The 24,655-nt window shown below is 36.6% G+C and overlaps 1 protein-coding gene and 2 non-coding genes across 3 annotated transcripts in view; 1 reads left to right on the top strand and 2 right to left on the bottom strand.

The window, feature by feature from the left end:
* The window catches only part of mib1 (mindbomb E3 ubiquitin protein ligase 1), a 62,449-nt gene that overhangs the window by 23,909 nt on the left and 13,885 nt on the right, over window positions 1-24,655 (top strand). The window contains 5 exon segments of the mRNA NM_001129935.1: window positions 382-489; window positions 9,550-9,747; window positions 10,550-10,701; window positions 22,940-23,072; window positions 23,568-23,654. Coding sequence (NP_001123407.1) covers window positions 382-489; window positions 9,550-9,747; window positions 10,550-10,701; window positions 22,940-23,072; window positions 23,568-23,654 — 678 coding nt within the window.
* On the bottom strand, window positions 14,036-14,121 carry mir133a (microRNA mir-133a). Its single transcript, NR_049706.1, has one exon. It is a non-coding gene; the product is annotated as a microRNA mir-133a (primary transcript).
* On the bottom strand, window positions 16,466-16,549 carry mir1a-1 (microRNA mir-1a-1). Its single transcript, NR_049533.1, has one exon. It is a non-coding gene; the product is annotated as a microRNA mir-1a-1 (primary transcript).

Raw genomic sequence — 24,655 nt, forward strand, 5'->3', positions numbered from 1 at the left:
TTAGTATTACAGCATCTCTCTGTAATATGAAAAACTTGATGAGAACTGGACATGATTGCAGTTACATCATGTCTATCCCCCTTAGTTGCTCTCGCTTTCTGGCTACATTTGACACTTCTCAGGAATAGATTGTCTTTTACCTGAAAATTAGTCAGTTCAAGTTTCCAGGCAGGCACTTTTCTGTGATTTCTAGTGGGCTTGAGGTTTCAGGAGCTTTGTTGTTGTGCATTGCGCCTGAGATCATTTTGTATAACATAGTCTCAAAGGGGATATCGAGTGACAAAATTATTTTACAAGGAACAAACAGTTCCATTGAGTTGCAGATTTGTATTTCATTTGTGTTTAGTATTTCTCTTCTATAACAAAGTGTTTTATATTTAGGTAAATGGACAATGCGCTGGACACACAGCAATGCAAGCTGCCAGCCAGAATGGACATGTAGATATCTTGAAATTGCTTCTAAAGCACAGTGTAGATGTAGAAGCTGAGGTAAGATATATGCAACACTTTTTACTGTTTTTACTTTAGTTTTATTGTGACTTTGCATTGTGTTTCTAATGCTGTTAATTGAAAACATTTATTAGATTAAAGATTATAAACTTATACAATGATCCACAGAATACTTTTACAGTATTTTTACAGTATTTACATTCTGTAAATACTTTTTACTTTTACATTCTTTTTCTAAGATATTAATAGTTTTATACTGGTAGGTAGGCTTGCCTGAACATCTGTTTGAAGGCCCAGAGTGTCAGCAAGCGTAACTTGTCTATGCACTGTCTATGTATTTCCTGTATTTAATTAACCCTGCCGTTGCCAACTAACATTTGAGCCAAAATCCTGGTATTAACAGTCTAAAAATATAAATTTGTCAGACAGCTAAAAATAGAAAACTAATGTAAATATGAAGTATTTTTTTTGTTTAGATCCTCTTTATAGATATAAACTCACCTTGACTAATTAATGGGGCAGTTCACCTTAAAATATTTTTTTTTAACTTGTGCAGGAAGTGGTATTCTGAAACAATTTGCGCTTGGTCTTCCTTTTTTGTTCTTCTTTTTTTTTTTTTTTTTTTTTTAAATGTTCATAGATTTAATTCTTGGAATTTAAACTACCTGGTTGCTAGGCCTTCATTTCTATAGCAGATGGGCAGCATTTAGGATGTCATGGTGAAGGGCCTGAAGAGCCAATAAAATACAAATAAAAAATTTAATCCAAGAGTTTTTTTTTTTTTTTTTTTTTTTGCTGTTTCTGTTGAAAACCAGATTATATTTTAGTTGAAAAGAGGCTGAGCACTAATGATAATAGATAGGGTTGCACCAAACCCACATTTTTATAATTTAGCTGAATACAGGATCCACCACAAAAGATCAGATCAATTAATTGCAGCATATAAAAAAAATTGACACCTTGACAGTTGGTTTGTGGTGACAAGATAAGGACTCAGATTCAGCGGCTAATCGTTGGTAGAGTTGCTTTCATTGCTGCTATTGTATCTATCCATCACATTGCTTTTTGTTTCTCATAACATGGTGTGTCTATGGTATGAATCATAACTCTCTCATTTAAGTTTAATTTATTTTTGGGCTTTCTTTTGTAAACACATTAAATTCTTTTATACCATAATTTAAAAGCATCAGGTTTCTTCCCATCTTGCTTTATTACTTTCCAAGTTTTGATTAGATGAATCATGATGATTTAAAACAAGCTGGTCATAGCTATATATAGTGAAACATCTTTGCACTTAAAGGAAAATGATATAAGCAAATAATGTGGCACATAGATGCTCAGGGGAGAGATGAGTGAGGATGGAGTACATCTGGTTCACATAGCATAAACGGCTAGTAATAGGTGGTGGTTTTTAGGGTGATTGCTAGCCATACCTCTTTGTATTTCTTAAGTGTAAACTTTAGCTTTTTGAAAAATAAACATAATTTCAAGCAACTTTGCATTATACATCCGTTATATATGCACAATTTTCATGATTCTTAATGTAATAATATGGTTCAGAACAGTTACCTAAGCCTAGGCCCCTGTTTTCTTGTTGGCTAACTACTTTGAGAAAAAAATATGTAATAGTAGTCGACTGTCAGCCTGCCTGCATCCTCCAAATCCCACAATTCCATGTACACATGATGTCACTAAAAGGCAGGCACAATACACGGTATAGTTAGGAGAGGCTTATGCACACATGGCCATTATAGGTACAGGATTCTTTGCACTTTCTCCTTTCCTCTCAACCGCATCTGCCTTTATATATCACCTGTTTCCCAGTCACCAGGTGCTCAAAGAGGTAACTCCTTGTGTCTTGTAATGTGCCCTGTTTTAACCATACAGAGGTCAGCCTTTGTCATATACTTATCCCAGCAAGCTATACCAGAAGGAAGAGGCTGAGGGCCAATATTGGGGGGGGGGGATAGTTTAGAAATACAGAGGAGGCAGATAGCAAGGGGGAGGAGTATAAAGGACTAAAGAAATGGAAGGCAAATGGGACAGTGGAAGAGAAATTGAGAAGCATATAAACAGAAGTAGTTTGGGAAATGCTTGGAAAAAGGAGATTGTGAAGGTAGAATTAAAAGGGGATAAAATGGTCTTGGAGTATTAGATAGTGAGAAGCTGAGAGAAAGAAGGGACAATAAAAAGGTGAATATTTTTGTCTCAGAGTATTAGATAGCTGGAAGCTGAGAGAAGGAAGGGACAATAACTTAGTGAATATATGGTCTCAGAGTATTAGATAGTGAGAAGCTGAGAGAAAGATGGGACAATAAAATGGTGAATGTATGGTCTTGGAGTATTGGATAGCGATAAGCTGAGAGAAGAAAGGGACAATAACATGGTGAATGTATGGTTTCAGAGTATTATTGAGAAGAATAAAATAGTGAATGTAACAAATGTGCAGAGCAAAAATGAAGAAAAGGAAAGGTAAGAGAGACAAATGGGAGATTAATTAAAATAGGGAAAAAGAAATCTCAAGTGTACAGGGGTAGGTATTGGTTAGAAGTGGAAGTGTATGGAAAAGGGGAAAGAAAGAGCAAACTTGTTAATAAAGCATAATAAGAATATCTCCTTGGGCGAGAACAGAAGATAGTGAGAGAAATCCATAAGAAAGAAAGGACTGCCAGATGCATACAAAGAAAGAGGAGGAGTAGGAAAAGAGGTTAAATAGAAAAAAAACAAGGTGGAGGACATGTAAACTGTTGTGTAAATGGCTGTGGGTCTGTGCATATCTTATGTATCTAGCAGCACCATTTTTCCTATAAAACATTTTCTGCAGTAACCATTTTACTCTCAAGAGCATGCCTGTCAGAATTGCATTTTGTTGCAGCCAAGTTTCTGTGTTATTTAAAACATGTTTTTTTTGCACTTGCAGTATACATAGTAGAATAAAATAGAGAGATGCCTTTTGAACACAAATGCAACACCAAAGATCCATTTAGTTGCATTTAAAATTAGTTAGATAAATGTGTTGTGACACATACAGGATGCATTGTTTTAGTCTAAATATCCTTTAGAGAAGTTGTTCCAATTTGTAACATCAAATGATGCAGAAAGAAAACAACTGTTTTGCAGCTGGATTTTAGTTTAATAGTATTTATTAATACCTTTTAAAGGAACAGGTTACAGTGATATGTATATTAGGGGTTTTGTGTGAGGTGACCAAATTTTAGTTTGGAAGCCAGAGTTCCTCTTTCATCTTTAGTTTCTTAATATGGTATTAGAAAGTTAGTAAATGCCAGGTATTTCATGGGCCTAGCTAACCTGGTTTGTTGGCACAATAAACACTTTTCACAAGAATCCGAATGCTGCAGTGTGTTCATTGTGAGTTATAATTGACCCGTGGTAGTTGTATCAGCAGCTTGCACCCAATGCTACAACAAATGCTTGGTATAGTGAAGCATTATCCACTAATCCACCTAATGCCAGGGACAGTATTAAATATGTTCTGGCAATGACATTGCTGGTAAATTCAGCCACCATTCTTGTTACACATCTGATCCTCCCAGTCAATCCTGCCTTTGTCTGCTTAGTCCATATCTTCAGGTGAAATTTAGGGTCAATGCTTATTTGCCATTCTACAAATGTGGAACAGAAGCAACAAGGTATAACCTATTTATGAGTAAAGAGCATACCCTGAGAGATTGTGGTGATACAAAGGTAAACCTTAAAGGAACAGTCCTGTGTTTTAATGCAATTGGGTAAAATATATAGGCTGTGCAAAATACAAAATGTTTTCAATATTGTTAATTAGCCAAACCCTGTAAAGGCTGGAGTGAACAGATGTATATACATAATAGCCTGAGCACTCCTTTGCAGCTCTCTAACCAGGCAGTAACCAATCAGTGACTTGAGGGGGGCATATGGGACAAAACTGTTTGCTTCTCCATCTGACCTGTGTCTTCAGGATCAAAAGCAAACTAAGTAAACTGTTATGTCCCAGTCTGTGAATGTATTGTGTTTTTGATGATATTCTTATCTTATATTCAAAACATCATTCAATTTGTTATTTTTAGTACTTTATCCAACAATTTAAATTGAAATGTTAGTTTAAGATCGTTGCATTTAAACGTAGGACTGCTATCCAAATGATCACCAGAAGAAGACTAAAATCTGAATGTGTATGGCCAGCTTAAGCGTTATGTTAGGGCTGTCACACACGGGGAGATTAGTCGCCGTACGACAAATCTTTCTTGTCGCGGGCGACTAATCTCCCCGAAATGCCATCCACTGGCTAGATTGTAAATCGCCGGTAGGATGGCAAATGTGGCGGCTCGATTTGCCGAAGTCACAGAAGTTTCCTCTGAAGGCAACTTCCGCGATTTACATTGGCATGGCATTTCGGGGAGATTAGTGGTCTGTGACAAGGATGATTTGTCTCGCGGCAACTAATCTCCCCGTGTGTCACAGCCTTAGACATCTGCTCACTCCAGCCTTTATAGATTACATGACTAATTTTCAGGGCTGTGAAGTCAGTAGATAAAGTCTCCGACTCCTCAGTTTCTGATACTTCCGACTCCACAACTCCGACTCCTCAGTTTCTGATACTTCCGACTCCACGACTCCGACTCCTCTGTTTTTAATATGCTAATGTATTTTATACATTCATTGAAGGAAAGGAAGGAGACATACATGTCATTTAAAGCTCTGCATTGGGCTTTATTCTTATAGCAGAGAAGTAATTAATTATGACTGTTTGTGAATTGGGACATTTAAACTTGCTTTATTTTTTTTTTTATTCCCATTTAAATTTAGTAGGAGTCGGAGTCGGTTCATTTTTTGCCGACTCCAGGTACCCAAAATTGCCTCCAACTCCAGACTCCACAGCCCTGCTAATTTTTATGGCTAACTATGTATGTACAACTATGTGTATCATTACTATGTATAGTTGCATGACTGTACATAACTATTACATGACTAACTGACCATATTAGAAACATTTTTTATTTTGCGTGGCTTATCTATTTACCCAGTTTTATTTTTACTCTGAACTGTTCCTTTAAAGCTAAAAAGTATAAAAGCGCATGCTTTTGTTCAGTGCTTTGTTTACTGCAGTACATTCTTTTCTACTCATGACGTACAATGTGTTGGCCAAATATCAGAAAGGGTTAAATCTGTTTCCGCTGATGGTCTGTGTAATATTTGCGCAGTGCCATATCCTACCCTGATTAAGCCAAGTGCTTCACTGCTGTCCTTTGAGTCGTGTAAGCAGCAAAAGGACAACTTCAGGTAGATATGCAAAAGTACCCTCTGCTGTAAATCTGCAAATAAATCTCCATTATTTCTCTGCATGATTTATTTCTCTGTGTACCTGTGTAGCAGACAAAGCTAAAATTTATTATCATTCTCGATTTCTTTACCCATAAATTTATTAGGCATAAAGTGTTCCACTCACTGCTAGGTTAAATCTGTGGTTTGAAACACTCTCAAAATGTACATCTCACTGGAAATTGTAGTTACATTGCATTACTGACCTTATGGTGAGCATAACAGAGACCCTCTCCGCACACCCTGGCTCTCCAAAGTAATAAACGCCCGGTGCACACTGCTGGAGGGATCGGCACCCTCCCAAAACCAACTTGGAAAAAAAGCAAATGGCACACAGAGCTATGAACTAGGGAACAAGCCCTTCAAAGTTTTATTGCGGAGGTGCAACATTTCGGGGCAGAATAACCCCTTTATCAAGCAAAGGGTTTATTCTGCCCTGAAACGTTGCACCTGTGCAATAAAACTTTGAAGGGCTTGTTCCCTAGTTCATAGCTCTGTGTGCCATTTGCTTTTTTTCCTTATGGTGAGCATCACATAGGCGTTTCACTTACATGCCTTCCATTCCCATGGTTTACTAACAGAACAAGGGGGTAGCCATATGTGCTATCCCACCACTGACACCCCCAGATTAGTGGCAAATGAACTGTATTGGTAAATGTGATTTAAATATTTTTTAAGTGCATTTTCAGTGGTATGTAAGTGTGTGTAAGTGAGGCCTTGGTATATTTAAGGAATGATGACGATATTTAAGGAATATTAAAGTATATTTAAGGAATGATGGCTTAAAGAGCCAGCGCTGCCTGTCATGTGACAGAGAGGCAGGAATACGCATTAGTGTCAGTTGGTCTAAGCGGATTTGTAATAAGGTGCAAATCTATGAATGAATGAATAAATGTCTGCATTAGGACATAATATACCAAAGGAAATCTCTGGGGAAAAAAGTCTCTTTTTGAAATATTAGAACTATGTGTACTGAAATACAGTTTATTCTGAGAAAGAATACAGAGAATCATTCAGTAATATATCTCCTGTCATACTTAAAGTGATACTGATGCGAAAAAACTACTTTTTAAAATATGAATCTACATAAAAAGTTACCTATAGGTCATGTTGATCATTTTTCCCTGATAGGGCTGCTTTTATAAGTAATTGTTACTTGAATTCCTAAACCTGACTGTTTTGCCAACCTTGACTGTCCCTTCTCGGCCTGTCAGTTATAGCTTGTAGTGCTAACAGGCTCCTGCAGAACGAATATGGCAGCCCCCTCATAGAGGAACATGGGGAATCAGATTGGTAATGTTAAGGCATCAGGCAAATACTTTTATGGCAAAATTATAAATATTATGCAGAAAATGTTATGATAGATGTAAAAAAAGGTTTAATTTCTGGTGTCAGTATCTCTTTAAAAACTAAAATACAGTTTGTTATAATTATTACATTGCCCTGTGTGTCCCTATTTACAAATGTTGGAAGGTATGTTAAAGGAATAGTTCACCATTAACTTAACTTTTAATATTAAATAAATTAGTTTTAGAATGAATCTTAATCCATTTTTTAGTTGGTTATAGATTATGATTTTTTATAGTTTAAACGAGAAGGAAAGGCTAATAAAGAGTTAATCTCAAGCTGCAGGCATACCTTCAGTTGTCTCAGTAGTGCCCTTAAGTCTCTCTATATTTCTCCCGTTCAGATGATCAGAAGCCAAACAGGAAGAAAAAACTCTGAGCTCTGTAAAGAAAGTTCCCATAATGCCTCACTCCTGCCCAGACACCCAGACCAAGTGAACATGCTCAGTTAGTTAGACAATGAGTCAGCTTCCTGCTGATTGGCTCAGATCCACATTCCTAAGTGGGGGGGAGTGAGTTCTTAGCATTCTTGAGGGAGGAGGAGAGGGGAGAGAGCTGCATGTCACTGGCACAGGAAAACCGACACAACAAATCTTTTGACAGGGAACTCAGTGCAGCGTTTCTGAGTGCTTATGGTTGTATTTACATAGACCTTTCTGGTAAAGCTTTGACTCCAGCAGCCAAAAAAAACAGTATCTCTGCACAGCTTTAATTTTATTGACACTTTAAAAAAAAATAAAAATTCAAGAACTGCAAAATATAAAAAATGAAGATCCATTGCAAATTGTCTCAGAATAATCAACATCTATGATAGTGAAAGTTATTTTATCTACCCCTTTCTGCTATGAATGTTCCATTAAAGGAGAACTAAACCCTAAAAATCAATATGGCTAGAAATGCAGTATTTTATATATGAAACTGACTTCACTAGCCAAAAGTTTCAACGTCTCTATAGTAGCAATGATATAGGTCTTTACAGTTGTCATAGGAGCTCCTCATCTTGTATTCTGTTAAAACTGTCCTGGGCAGTGCTCATGCTCAGTGGGCTCTGAACAGCTGCTAAGAAGCTGAGCTCAGGGTTTGTCACAAAGGATCTAGCAGAAAATGAGACTGGCCTGTCATATAAACTAATACTACGGGTCTGGTTATTAAATTCTGATGCTAATTTTAATGGTTTCAGAGCTGCCATGTTATTTAAATCCGAATTAAATACTAATTAGCCTTATACTCTTATATTCTATATATACAGTTTATTGTGCTTCGGTCCCTAAGCTCAGTGAGTGACAGCGGCACAGAGCATGTGCAGGGAATCAGCAGAACAGAAGACGGGGAGCTACTGGGGCATCTTTGGGGGCACAGATCTTCCCTGCTAAAGGGCTGTGGTTGCCTTGGGTTGCACAGAAGCCCAAACCATAATGTACAATATTTCTAGCCTATTTCTTTAGTTAGGCCTTAGTTCTCCTTTAAGGTGCAATGCCATTTTCACAGTCTGATCAGTGTTATTAGCATAGTGAAAGTTTTGACTAGACTTTCAGTAATTTTCATACAAATATCTTGATTTTCTTAATAGCGTCTTCCTACTTCACTGATGATTTGTCCTATATATAAATTGAATGATATGGTCAATAAATGCAGCCTTACCAGTTTTAAACAATTCTTATCTTATCTACCCATATATGGGTCCCTCCGACAGGCCTGCCCAATCAATATCTGGCTGAAAATCACTTGTAATAGATCAAGTGCTTTCTAATGATGGCAATTTTTTTTTTTTTTTTGCATGCTGTGATTTTCGCGGGCGAGGATTTTGCTACTTTGCATATATGCAAATTAGGGATGCACTGAATCCAGGATTTGGCCAAGATTCTGCCTTGTTCGTCAGGATTCGGATTCAACCAAATCCATGCACCTGGCCAAACCGAATTCTAAAAATCATGTGATTTTTTTTTGTCACATGAACATGGAAGGTGAAAATTTTTCACTGCATGCTGCGTGTGCCGCGTCATTTAACCCTTCTGAAGCATAATTAGTTCGGTATTTGCTCAAATCCTTTACGATGGGTTTGGTTGAATCCAAAAAAATTGCATTTGTTGCATCCCTAATGCAAATTAGGGTTTGGAGATAGTGGTGGATTTGTAATCCTAAAATCCAAAAATTCTGGATTCTGTGCATCCCCAACTTGCTAACCAATAACTATTAAACTGTTAACTTAATGATTCAACTATACATGTGTCTTTTCTTCTGGCTTTGTAGCTTTATAATGTAGACATTATCCACAAAATTGCTTATGTTGCACTCCGCTATTGGTGTCTATATATGTGGGCTGTTGAAAATCAAAATCTGGAGTATTTTTGGATCAGTAACAAAAACCTTCCTATGTTCTTATACTGAGGTTCATTTCATTGCATGTACTCTGTATTGACACCAAATTGTAATTATTTAGGATAAAGATGGAGATCGGGCAGTGCACCATGCAGCTTTTGGAGATGAAGGCACTGTTGTTGAAGTGCTGCATAGAGGGGGAGCGGATTTAAATGCACGGAACAAGCGCAGACAGACACCTCTTCATATTGCAGTTAATAAAGGCCACTTGCAAGTTGTAAAAAAATTATTGGATTTTGGCTGCCACCCAAGCCTACAGGTAAAGTATTCTTTTTAGGAAACTTGTTTAAATATTTTATTCAGTTTTATTTTTATGGTGCTTCATTTGTAATATAGGTATGGGATCCCTGGAAACCTGTTATCCAGAAAGCTCCAAATTACGGAAAGCCTGTCTCCCATAGACTCCATTTTAATCAAATAATTCAGAATTTTAAAACTGATTTCTGTGTAGAAATAAAACAGTACCATGTAATTGATCCCAACTAAGATATAATTAATCCTTATTGGATGCAAAACAATCCTATGGAGTTTAATTAATATTTTATTGATTTTTTAGTAGACTTAAGGTATGGAGTTCCAAATTATGGAAAGACCCCTTATCTGGAATACCCTTGGTCCCGAGCATTCTTGATAACGAGTCCTATACCTGTACTATAAATTATAAAAGAAAAGGTAACCCAAGTGACGTAAGTGTGTAAAGGTGGCCAAACAAATCACAGATATAAATCACTCTTACTGTAGCTAGAGTAATATGTTTTAAACTCTGATTAACTTAGATCAAATTTCAAACCAATAATGAGGAAATGTGTATCTGATATGTAAGACCTGCAGTCCTCCAGCTGAGGTGCCTTAGAGTATATACGGGTCACTGTCTCTCAGATGGCTGCAAATGTAATATACTCACATTGGTGCTATGTTTGTGTAATATATGTATTTGCATTTAATGTATCTCTCATAAAATGAATTTTCCCCCTTACCTGTATATATTTGTTTTATGCTCTAATAAATACCAACATATTCATTTGAGCCCAATTATTATTTTTTTCTTCTCATGCATAAAGGATTCAGAAGGTGATACTCCGCTCCATGATGCTATCAGCAAAAAACGTGATGATATATTGGCTGTACTTTTAGAGGCTGGAGCAGATGTTACCATCACAAACAACAATGGGTTCAATGCTCTTCATCATGCTGCATTGCGGGGAAATCCCAGGTAAAGAATTCATTTGTGTTTTGAGGCAAAAGATTGAATTGGGGCTTCCATTTTATACGATTTAAGCCCATGACGGAGGGCTTAATTGCAATTTATTGTCACAGCCAACAAATAGAATAGGGAGTGTGTGTAAAAAGCTGTGTTTAAAAAGAAAAAAATATGGGGTTGATATACAGGAACCATCACTACATCACCTCAATATTCTGCATTTAAAACTGAGCAGTAATTTTACTTTTAGGCTGGTTTAAAAAAGAAAAATACACATTTTTATAAATAGTGTTTAGTTCTTTGTAAGTAATTTTATTTTTTTTTATATTTTACACCTATTTTTACACAGCTTTGTAAATACGCCCAATGCTTCTAAGAAAGTTATTTGAATAAATGAGGTAGCTGTTGACTTTTAGTTAATCTAAAGGTAGCTAAAAATAGCATGTGTGAGAAGTGGGAGCAAGCGTTGGATTCCTGGTATAGAATATTCTTTTGGAAGCCTCTATACTGTGGAAATAAGTAGATAACATGCGTTTTATTGCTTTATACTTTGATGTGCTGTATTACTTTCACTATTTGTAGATTAATTCTTGAGCTTCACATGAAGCTATAATTTGAGGAAGCCTCTTACAGACAACTCCTAGTGCCATAGATATATATATAAATGTGGAATGCTATTTTCTTACTTGGTTGCATCAGTTGTCAGTATTATTTTGGAAATATTTATAAGGATAGTGAAAAAGAGCAGTTTTCATTTATTTCAAGTATAGGTTTAAAGGACAAGTCAACCCAAAATGTACATATTTTTTGCCTAATAAAAGAAAACCTAATTCTAAGCAACTTTGCAATATAGTATAATATTCATTTCAAATTTGCAATGGTTTTTTACTTATTTGTATATATAACTACTATTAGAAGTAGTGTTTCCCAGTCCTTTTCTATTCTGCCCTGGTGGCTCTGGCATTTGAAACAATGTAACACAAGGCAGCTGACTGACAGACCTGTAAAACTGGTGTTTGCAACATTGTGTTAAAAAGTAAGAACCAGGAGTTCAACTGCAGCTTTCAATAGCAATTACATTTACAAATAACTTTTAAAGCACTAAAAAATTTAAATAAATTACTTTGGAAAGTTGCTTGGAATTATGTTTTCTTTTATTAAGCAATAAATTATTTTTGGGGTTGACATGTCCTTTACGGAAAGTAAGTGAGGTGTTTGTGATCTGGTGGTGTAAAAGAAAGTGGTTTCTGGTAGTTTTTAGTAGGGCTTCTTTTTTTTTTTTTTTTTTTATTATTTTTTGCTTTTACTGTTGGAGTTTAGTTTTGTTAGTGGTCTTTGCTTCTCCACTTTCTGGAATATATGAAACTCCATGATATAATAATCTTGCCAGTATTACCTCGGCTGTGTCATTGCCACCTGGATGTACAAACAGTAGCTTACTTTTCAGTAAGTCACTGGGTATCATATAGCTAACTTATTTGTACTCAACCCTGGGAGGAAATGCAGGTTTGTAATAATAGTTTGGCTTGACTGAACTGCTACCAATAGTTGGCTGTTGGCTCTTTGTGTTCATTGTCAAGGACTTAAAATGTAATACTTTTTATGCTTTATTTATGAAACCCTGACATATTCTTCAGCACCTCAGAAAATATACAACATTCATATCAGATCTTTACCTAGTGCAGCTTGCAGCCTGAGGCCACGGTCACACGCACTATGGTCAGTTTAATAAGAGGCCAATTAAACTGTCTGTATATTTGCAATTAAACTGAAGGAAGCTCACACAAACATGGGGATAACATGCAGATTATTATTAAGTTATTCCTGAAACATGTGAGATGTTCATACATGTGTGGCTATATTTGCTCCAACATGATTGTGAATCATTGCAAGTAAACAAAATGGGCACCTCCTGTTGTTAAAACCATAGAACTATGCCCATAGACTTAATTATTGCACTTGTAATGATATATAAAGTAAGTTATCCTTGCATACTTACTAAAATGCTAAATTGGGAACAAAAGGTAAAAATACGTATTTGCCCATCAGTAGCGATGAAAATAAAATTAGTATAGTTATTTTTAAGGATTACAGGAGGTCAGAATTACATTTATTAATTGTAGTAGATCTAACCATCTTCTATAGAGAATGCCTGTGAAGTATTCTTTAAGCAGAATTGTATAGAGAGATTTGTTGTTGCTACCTGTAGCTGACAAAAAAGAAGGTGCTATAGATTGTTACAAGGAAAAAATATTGCTAGTGCATGAGGATTGCCACATGTTATACAATGAAACATTTTTGTGCCATCTATAAAGTGGGGAAACAGATGTAAATGTGAAGCCAGTGGGATAATTAATGGCCTCTTGTGCTGTTTTGTGAAAATATAAATATATGGTTTATTGAAATAAATCTACAAATACAAAATATTGCTGCTAAGGACTTGCATTAAAGCACAGTTGAAGTATAGTATTGATGCATATGGTTTGGGGAATTGATATTAGAGGTATATGATCTATTGTCCAGAATGCTATTGACCTAGGGATTTCCAGATAAGGGATCTTTCCATAATTTGGATCACCATATGTTAAAAACCATAGTTTTCTAAAAGAAAAAAATTTAAACATGAAATAAAGCCAATAGGAATGTTTTGCCTCCAATAAGTATAAAGTATATCTTAGTTGGGATCAAGTACAAGGTACTGTTTTATTATTACAGATAAAAAGGAAATCACTTGTAAGGCATATGGGCAAATAATTCTATGGTAGATGTCCTGCCCATAATTCAATACTTTCTAATTAACTGATCAAATACTTATATTTTTTTAACAATTCTCATAATACATTATGACGCCTTATAAAATAATGTATTCAGGTGAGAAACTGGATATAAGACACAAGCTGCCAAGGAGAAACCTGCCTTCTGTGCTTACTGTATATAAGTATAGTCTATATTTGTTGGTATTTATTATATATTATTATATGTGGTATTTGAATGGACATTCTGTGCTGTACATTTGATATAGTTTGGAAGCTTGAAAACGGTTTAATCACTGAAGTTCAGTAAATACATTTAATAAGATGCAAAAGAGGCAGACTCGTGCAACTGTAATTTTTATTTTGGCTTTGTGTGCACAACTGGAATTCTTTAAGAATAATGCAGAAACTGTTGAGTACCATACAATTAACACGTTGTTGAGGGCAAAGGAGAGTTTCTTTACTTCTGCCAGAGAAGACGTGAATGGACCACAAATGATGCTCCATGCTGTTCATTTTACTTAGCAACTAGACATTCTGCTGTGCAGCGTTATTGTCGAGAGCTGCCAACTTCCCCGTAGATATGTAGTCCTCAATGCAATCCTACAGCTGGTTGAAGGGGACCAAATCCATTGAAGAGGTGATTTGGTTCCATTTTACCAGCTTTAGCAAAGCATTGCAGCGCACTAAGAATAGTTACAAGGAATACAAAGGTCACAATTCATAGCTGATGACAAGGATGTATCTTGTTTTAATGCATAAGTTCTCCATTGACTTTGGGTTTTTCAATGTAAATGCAGCTATTTTCAGAACCCAAAATTGCCAGAAATATCAAATCTGTAGCCCACAAGTACATATTATAGCCTATACAGAAATGCCTGCCAACATGTGCATAGTTAAAAGAAGGAAAAAAAGGTGGGAACCCTAATTAACACATGGGATGTAGAGAGTTAAGTTGTAAATGGAATTGCTAAAATTGAAGGTCTTGCACAAGAAAAAGGGATATTGATAACTACCATTGGTTTCTGTTTGTGATCTTTATTGTGCAGAAAGTCTAATGTATAAAATACACTTAATCACACTGAATTCAAGGGGAAGCTTGGATATGTGAAATTCTGCTTCTCCACCAAGAGATTAATGTAAACATTAAAAGTCACTGTATAGCAGTGTTCATTAACAAGTGTTAACCAAAAGTCCCTAGACTACAATTCCCAGCATCCTCTAACATGTCATAGGCGACTCACTGCAATTTTGCTGCTTTTAAATAATGTTTTATGTAATCCCATGCTCATGTTAAGAGGTTAGCAGAATGTCATGCTTGTTTTAAGTGCTATGCAGTCTATTACTAAAATGCATTTATTTGTGAATTATGAAACTGCATGCATTCTTAGCTAAAAAAATTTTGTTGGCAGGTCTGCTTCTGGTAAGCAAGTTAGAAAACAAAGGATATATATAATTTTTTTTTCTGTGCGCTTGCCCTATTAGAAACATAGCAGGTGCTGCGCCTCCCTGACTTTAGCAATAAAGGCAGCCGTAAAACCAGTTTCTATTTATACCGGTTATATGTGAACTGTTCTACAGATCCAGCTGCTCAAGTGTGCTCTTGGATGGCAATTCACTTTCATGCATTTGCCATATCAGGGCAAGAAAAGGCCGTGGAAAAATAGCAGTGCAGCATTTGATAATGTCAGCATCTGTTCCATATGTCAGTCAAGAGCTGGTAATGTTGGAGTTACACCAGTGTCAGCACATGCTCCGACTTCACACTGTGCGGCTTTTAAAGGGAACAGCTGATCCAAGTGATGGATTTGACATTCTAACAGCGACTAGAGGCCCTGGTAAAGCAAAGCACAGCTTCTGGGATGTGTGTGTGTGTATTTATTAAATACAACTGAAGGTGACTGCCCTTGTGTTAGCAGCTAACTGTGTACAAATGAATTCTAATGTTTGGGTTTTTCATCAGCAGAAGAAGGCCTAAATGTAACTTACAAATCCAAAAATTTACAAAATATAAAGAATAATGGCTTATAAAGTTACAGTACTGAAATGGAGCTAGCTAAACAGGTAGAATCTCAGCAGATATTTGTCTAGTGCTATGCGAATTGTGCTTTTCAGTGATCATGTTCTTAGAGCAGAATTAGGAATTAGAAAATTGTGCAATTCTCCCCCCTTTTATGGGAAAGTGAAACTTTCATTGTCAGATGTACCTATCTGCATTTTATCAAAGATACATAATGTCCATTTATAGTTTGTCGTCTGAATACAAATGGTTGCTATACTTAACTGCATGAAACCTGCTGGCCAAGTCATTTAGTGATAAATCAGCCCACCATGCTTGTCAGCAATTTTTTTTTGAGCAAAACAAAGTTACTTTAAATATTTATGCACATTAATAAGATTTGACATTTGTTAATGTATTGTGGTTGGCTGGTTGGCTAGCAACATTTAAGTACAAATGTGAAATGTAATGTAATGAATATCTATTATATAATATTAGAAAACCATAAAACTGTAAGGAAACATCTTACCTTACAGCATATTTTTTTTTCAAATTGCATTTTGATAACGTGTTACAAACCTGTTAGCTAACCTGTTATAAAGGAAAGGAAGCTTGGGAAAGCATTTATATACCTTTATGGCTGGAGACAGCACCTTAAGTTAATCCAGTAACATCCCAACAACAAGCAGCAGCCATATTACGGGGGATTTTGCTGCATTTAGACTTTTCATATGATTAATGGAACACGGAAGCACTTCTTCAGTAACAGTTCAGCCCACTTTAAGTAAGTCACCTTAAAATTGTTAATGGCAGGGAAAGGAAGAAAACAAAAACATTTTCAGATAAGATGGATTAGATTTAATTGATCTTGCTTCCCAAAGCCAGATACTGAGTAAGCAGGAGAGACACAGTGAATGAACAAAAAGGAAAAAAAAAAAATGAAAGTCACTCGGAAAACCCATTGCACACTGATGTCACTCTCGACTTTTGTCTCCAAAGAATGTGCTTTGGCCGGTGTTCAGTACCTGATAAAAATACATACTTCTTTACATTCCATAGCATTGTATGTTCATATGGGTACATAAAGAAGTATGTACTCCAAACAGGTAGATATAAGCTCTTTGGCTGATGATGACGCTGCAAAGAAAACTCATATACCAAATAATCACTGGGAAAAAAAGCAGGTCTAATTGCCTCTAGTAGAGGCTTGCGACACATAACATTGAGGGTTTATTCATGTACAACTGCTAGAATTCCATTGTGTGGACCATTAGTCATTTGGAAGTACTTGCTCAGTACATAATCCATCATTTCGAACTAACATTTATTGGATTAAAAAAAAAAAAAAGATAAAACAAAAAATATTGTGCACCTATTGCAGAAGACCAATCGAGGTACCTTTATAATAATAACAAACCAAGCCAACTTTAAACTATTCCCTCAGGGGCATTTTCAGTAATGGATCAGTAATTAAAATCCATGCTGCCATGTGGCTACAGTAAAAATGTATAGTGTCTGCAAGCAGGCCAGAACATCTCATGCAAATTAAAGCAGCTAATTGAAGCCTCTGCATTTTGGCGTAACCATTAGTTAGCCTTGTGACATACCTTCACCTGCCTCCGTGGAAATGCCGGCAGTTTTTCCCTTCGGTCTCCTGAGATCAGATAGCTGCAAATGATTATTTTGTCATGCTCACCTACTCCCGGACTTTACATATGTGATCTCAGACATAGTGACCAGAGAGGTGTCTATGCTGCTGGTAAGCTTCTTACTTTATCTGCGTTTCCTAAAATGAGTGCACCGGAGAGAGAGATCGAGAGAGAGCAATCATTTCCAGGAGACTTTTGCAGTTACGACAACTATTGGTAAGCAATCCACAAAAAGGGAAAGATGAGCCAAAGTAAAATTCCTGCAGCGCCTGACAAAGCTAGTGCATGCAGCTGATAGGGAGCAAATCAGAGAGTAGCTGGTGATATAGCACAGTAATACTAGGAAAAACAGCATTGCAGCATTACTATTACAGCATGCAAAGTGTGCATTGATAGAGTTAGCAAAGTGCACCTCTGGCTCGCATGCTCTTCCTTCCTACTGCTTATGCCTAGACCTAAATTACCTTTATTGACACTAATTCCCCATTTCCAGTAAGTGAGAAATAGCCCTTTAAGATTTAGTTCATTGGTATGATTGTTAGTACTGTTTAAGAAATTTTTGTAGGTCAGCGTTACAGACATCCAAGCGTTACACATTCAGGGCTGTAACGTTATGTTAACCTTTTAACTGCTGCAGACGACTAAGGTTTTATTTTATTTTTTTTTAATAGGCCTTTGCAGTGCCAGACTGTTTAAGCATGTAGCATAGGTTTGTTTGGGTTGCATTACTATTAAGTACCATGTTTTTGCATGCAGATAAGATATCTATGTATTTAATGTGTATATTTGTATGTATGTATCACAAATATATATATATATAGAGATGAATTTACAGACAAAGCTGTGCACTGTGCAAAGAGTAGCAGAGATGGTTAAAAACAAATAAACTTACCTCTTATTCCTTTAGGTTTATTGCAACAAAAAACAACTTTGTTGCTGAGAGTGTTAGTTTTAGTTTCCTAGAATGATTGCATTGTCAGTGTGCTCTCTCAATTCTTTAACCCCCGACTGCAGCGCTCGCAGAACTTAGTTGTGTGTTAGGGTGCAGATAGGCTGGGATAAAAATGCCCTGTGGAAAGAAAATTAGTTGTTCCCTCTTGATGCACATCTATTAAAAAATGTTCTCTTCTGCTGATGTTTCCCCACTGAATCGAAGAGCCAGCAGTGCAAATCTACATCTCCTCTGTCAGAGGTCAGTACAGCCTGTTAGCCAGGTCAGGACTTCCACTTGCTCCCTATAGAGACCCACCATATCCCCTTCTCAAAGGGCACACACTAAACTGTTAGAGCTTTATAGGCAGCTAAGCATTTGAAACATGCAATCCCAGGCAAACGGTCCCTCTTGTGCCTCTCTCTTCCCTGACCATATTTAGTCAACCATTGCAAAAAATAGTCTCTCAGCTGTCGATTGTCGATCCAAGAACTTTGGGAGCTCCTATCCTGCTTTCTGCTTATTGATTGTTCAGCCTGCCGAGCCCCAACACTGCCTTGCCATTTGTTCTGCTATTTTTAGCACTGCCAAATAAAGAGGTCTCTCATGTTTCCACTTATATTACCCCTATTTTGACTGAGCGTGCGCTGTGTGCCGTTTCAGCCTGCTGCAACTGTCACTATAGTTAGAAACGCTGCAGAGTCGTCTGAGGCTGAGAAAATATCAAACAAATATCCCTGCGCTTCCACTACAAATTGTGTAACCTGATTTCTTCAACTCGGCAAAGAGACAAGTGCTCTGAATAATAATGCTGTCTAGCTGCAATTTCTCTAAGCTCTTTTACACACGGCTGCGGTTGGCACTTTTGGATTTTATCACAGAAATTTCCTCCTCTTGTCCCAAGTATATTTATTTGTAGGGTATGTGCATATGCTTCGTGGCCTAGCAGCTGTTCATTTAAGTGGAAATATTTGCATTTGACACATTGTATGCAGCCCTGAGTTAGGGTTATATTTAGCATAAATAAAGCAAGCCTTTTTACGAACAGTTGTACTGGGATGGGGCTTGAGGGAAATAAATATTAATTCATAAGCCAAGACTATTCCTTTTTAAAGAACTCATTCATTCATCTGCTATAGTGATTATCTTATCCTTGGAAGACCTTTTCTGACATAATCCATAACAAGTAGGCAGGCCTTCTGCTATATAGTGCAGTCACGTTGCACTGTTATCCAGAATGCTTGGAACCTGGGATTTTCTGGATAAGGGATCTTTCTGTAATATGGATCTTAATAGCATAAGTCTACTAAAAAATCATTTTAACATTGATTAAACCCAATCCAATTGTTTTGCCTCCAATACGGATTAATTATATCTTAGTTGGGATCAAGTGCAAGGTATTGTTATAGGGCAAAGACACGCAGAGCTACTTAGTACTTTCCTTTCGCATCAGTCCTGTTTTAGTAGATCTGACCCCCTCCACCTCTACAAACACGCAGAGTAACTAATGTAGACAGCTTGAGGCTAAGTGCTCATGTGTATGCCCATTCGCTTTCTTACTCGCATAAATGTTCAGCCAATAAAAATGAATGAGGAGGCTCAGACATGCTCAATAGCGATTTGCGCCTGTCTGTCCTCGATTCTTGTCTCTCTCCCTGCTGCCAATATCTGCAGCTGCTTTGGATAAGCACCTGGTTTCATTTAAAATTTTTTTTTTTTTTTAATAATTCCAACAGGGAGAGTAGGACAACCTCTTTAAAATAAAAAGAAATATGTAAGCTTCTAGAATCCATCAGATGCTCAGGCCTACCTTCGGATTATGAAAATTACATGTTATATAGTTAATGTAACCAGAACAGCAAAAAAGAATCCCTCCAGATTTCACCCTGGTTGCCAACTTTCAGGCTGAGCCCATCCACTTCTTTACAACCCCAAGGCCATCTTGCAATTGCATCACTACAACAGTGTCATTAATGTTCCCTGCAAATACTAACCAAAACTGCCTTCTGCTACTACTTCTATAGGGAATGGTAATAACTACCTCAAAACACTCAAACAGATCACTATCAGGGCCAGCAAGGATGTGCCCCCATATTGGGGCAGAAGCACAAGGGCATTGCTATTTTGCACTTTAAAACCTCCTTACTGTTTCATGTAATCCAAAATGAAACTTGTTTTGTAAATTTCACTGAATTCTCAGTGGACTCATTAACATGAGAATGGTAGAATGGTAGTTTAGATTCACCAGGCAATAACAATCAGCAGTAACATTCCCCAGGCATGAAAATACATAAATACAGCATTTGGATAATTGTATGGTAGCCTGTACTTTTGTTTTGCTTTCTTTAATCAATAAAAACTTATTGAAATAAAAAAAAAAATACAGCATTTGGGTGTATCATTTGAAATGTACATTTAAATGTTCATTGGGTGATGGGAGTGAACTATGAATAGGTGGTTAAGGCAGAACCTCGTTTTCACATCACTTGTTCATTTGCAGACAGTGGCAGGCGCTTACTAGTCAGGTCCAGGACATCTGTCATGTTCTATAATCGCATGCTTTGTGATTGTTACTATCTACAGCCAGTTTGTCTCATAGGAGGCAATGGATATATGGTTACAAGTCAGTGCTGAGCACTGCAGCCTCTTTATATACTTGTGTAGAGCAACATATTTTAGAAATGTTTAGTCTTGTTACCTACAATAAAAAGTGTAACTTTTTTAGTTCAGCATCAAAGGAGAAGAACACATTGCATTGAAGAATTCCAGTTGTGCTATATTAATACTGTTTAGTAGCAGTAATAATAGTAATTAGCATTCCAGTACGGTTTAGTGCTTGCTATAATATTGAGGAGGTTGATGTCTCAGCACTCCTTACTTATTCTTGGAAATATTTATAGTTTAGTGTCTTATTTAAATAACCATAATTAATATAGATCCTATATTAAATACTGCTATACTCAGACTGAAGTTTAGCAGGACAAGGACCAGGATTTCCCAGTGGGTGTCTTTAAAGACTCAACATTCATTAAAGGCCCGCTAAAGCCCTCGTACATTTGCGATGATCTGTTCTGTGCAACTGAAGTTCAGGCATCCTGGGTTCCCCTGCTTACTTTCACCATTCCGACTAGCCTTCCTGCTTCTGTGGTTGCCCTGAATGTTGGCAGGGGAGCACCCAAGATTGAAAGTATCCTGTACTGTAAAGGCTAGTGCTAAACCCATTCCCGTGGCCAGATTCACTAGTCTGTTGCTAGCGAGATGCAGGTTGCTGTATGTGCTTTTCTGACCATGGGCCAGCTAAGGCAGGTTGTCACATCAAATCGCCGCTTGAGTAATCAACCAAAATGGAATGCCACTAGTGATGTCCTGTAAGCTTGTCTGTTGGCATGCCTCCTACAGCCTGCCCTATCTGTGCAAGAATGTAGCATCAGCTTTATCCATGTATGTGTGGCTACAGGCCAAGGTTGCATGGAGGAAACAAGCTCCCACACTGAATTACATTTAGGAAAATTGTAATTGATGTAATGTTGACTGTCTGGTCACCCATAGGAATCAATCGTCTGTTACCTTTCAGATACATGACCAGTAAAGTAATTCACACTGTAAACCTGAGGGAAGTTGTAAAATGGCTCTTATACTTTCTTGGTTCTATACTTTTCTCTGTACCGTAACATAGGTCTGTGTAAAATAAGATGTTTATATATATATATAGAGATGGACATTTAGTGTTTATGGTCCTTTTCTACATTGGCTTAAACTGAAGAGCTCATTTTAAAAAGCAGGCTATATTTTCCCTTTAAATTACATATATACTTTTCAGTGGAGCAGTGCTTTCATTTTTAATGCTGTGGGCCAATTATACACCATTTCACATACTTGGGGGGCATATTATTTTAAAACAATGTTATGCTGCAAAGTGGTCTTTGCAGATCTTGAATTTCCTGTTTGCCCATAAAAAGCAATGAGGCTGCATGCCAAGTGTTTATATACAGATGAATTAACTCTTACGCTGACTTCTAATGTCTTTGTACCATTGTACTGTATAAAATATTGGTTTAAGTGTCACACAAGTGACAACAATGACATCACTATGCACCATTTCTAAAAATATATATTACACTTCATAGTAATTCTGTATTAGGGTAAATGCATATTCAAATGCAAACTCAGAATTTTGTATATAACCAAACAACTGATATTAGCATATTCCACTTTTTACACAGCATGATAAATATACCCCTTAAACACTTTCACTGTCTACCGTTTTTACTGGCAGGTTTCTGATTTAAAGGGGAACTATCACCAGTTAAACTTTATGAAATGAATTTGTTTAAAACAGGCAGAGACAAAATATATTGCAACATTGTAATTTATGTACTGCCTTCCTTAAGTCTATTTTTATTGGAGGATGACAGGCCCCTTAATGAAACTTGCTGGTAAAAATCTTCTATATCTAATGTTTTTGAATTTGGTTTGCCGAAGTACTGCTGTGTGGCTTAGTCATGAAAGAGGTTGTTCACCATTTAGTTAACTTTTAGTATGATGTAGAGAGTAATTGCAGTTGGTCTTCATTTTTTATTTGTAGTTTTTGAATTATTTAAAATTTTCTTCAGCAGCTCTCCAGTTTGGAGTTTCAGCAGCTCTATGGTTGCTAGGGTCCAAATTACCTTAGCAACCAGGGAGTGGTTTGAATAAGATACTGGTAAATGAATAGTATAAGACCTGAATAGAAAAATAAGTTGTATAAATAATGAAGACTCATTGAAAAGCTGCTTAGAATTGGCTATAACATACTCAAAATTATGTTAAAGGGAACCACTGCTTTAATAGAAACAAAGGGTATCCTTTAGTGTGCAAAATCTTTGTGTGAACCAGAATTACATTTTGCCTTTGTAAATCGCTTATTTTTCTTATTTAGTGCTATGCGGGTCCTGCTCTCCAAGTTGCCCCGTCCGTGGATTGTAGATGAAAAGAAAGATGATGGATACACTGCTTTGCACCTTGCTGCACTTAATAATCATGTTGAAGTAGCGGAGTTATTGGTTCATCAGGTATGATTTACTAGTCATACTGTTTTTCACATTTTACCCTTTGTTTTGCAGTGGGGTTTTGTAAAGATCATTTTAAGGATCTTTCTAGATTCAGTGCTAAATATTGGCATGGAACATGACTTAGTTTATGGAGGAATGGCAAGAACGTCAGAGCTGGTAATAGCAGAGAGCAGTCTTACAAAAGATCAACTAGCTCCTTGAGTTTGCTTATAGAGAGAAAATGTAAAGCTGTAGTTTGCATGTGTATTCATCATTGAGGCACACTTAAGGAAAATTTCAGAGCATACATGGCCAATACATATACTGAATAGGTTCCAAATTAAGTACAAAAACCTGTTTCTAAATGTAGAAATGCCTGCTTATATTACCACCTTTGCTGCACACTCTTGTTTCTTGTCAAGCACTCATAGACCTTTAATAGTTTGGCCATTGCCTTCATGTTCAATTAAAGATCTGAAACTGATCTGTGCATATTTATTGCATCACTATATTCAGGGAAACGCAAACCTGGACATTCAGAATGTAAACCAGCAGACTGCTCTTCACTTGGCTGTGGAACGTCAGCATACACAAATTGTCAGAGTAAGTATGAGAGAGAGTTTATGGTGTCAGATTTATAAAGCTAACCAGAGGCTAGCTGGTTAATGATATAGGATGCCAGTACTGACTTGGCCTTTTTTTTCCCCTCAGGGTAAAAATACATGTGCTGTTTACCCACGTGTTAAAGAAGCAGCTGCTGTGTACACCTGTTTTTTTTGTATGATAGATATAAACTGAAAGCCTAAGACTTAATTTAGCATAACATATGATTTCATTTCATGACCATTTAGTTGAATTTAGTTTTCAGGACATTATTTCATATAGTAAAGTTATGTTACAATACTGCCGTCCTTGAAGATTGAAGTGAGTTATATATAGTTTCTTACTTGCATATAGGACACACAGATAGATTACTAGTATGTAGTGCAGAGTAGTTAGCAGGTAGAATAACAAGCCAAAATATTACTGCATTGTTACTGGTCAGCCTCCCACCAAAAAATCAGAAATGTAGATATTCAGTATTTTTAGCCTATGTGAGTCTGATACTTTGAACATGTTCTCTGCTTTGCTTATATCTGCAGAACATCTGCTGTGCATCCGAGATATAAAGTTATCTATATTAGGCCTTTTTACCTTTACCATAGACCAGCAACCATGCAACATCATGAATTGTAGTAACATTTTGGTGCCAGTTAACCCAATGCATAATCATATATATATATATATATATCTCATAGATTATCTGCAAATTATATTTATGCCTTTTCATTCAGAACCACTAGTTTTCACACTGTGATTCTTTGTACAAAGAGGGAACTAGAGAACATCCCTGCCCCAGTGAGATTTCAATCTAATGTGCCTGTAACATTGAAACAGCACGTGCTCCATCTCTGTAAAACCCTGTGTATTTGTGGGTTGTGCAATATAAATAAAAGATAAGAATGTTGCTATTAAATTTAATTTTGTAATCCATTATAGCTGCTGGATGCTCTTAGGGGGGCTTTATTGAGTTATATGTTGTTAGCGAGAAAGAGATGACAAAG

Source organism: Xenopus tropicalis, chromosome 6, assembly GCF_000004195.4.
Source record: "Xenopus tropicalis strain Nigerian chromosome 6, UCB_Xtro_10.0, whole genome shotgun sequence".
Lineage (NCBI taxonomy): Eukaryota > Metazoa > Chordata > Amphibia > Anura > Pipidae > Xenopus > Xenopus tropicalis.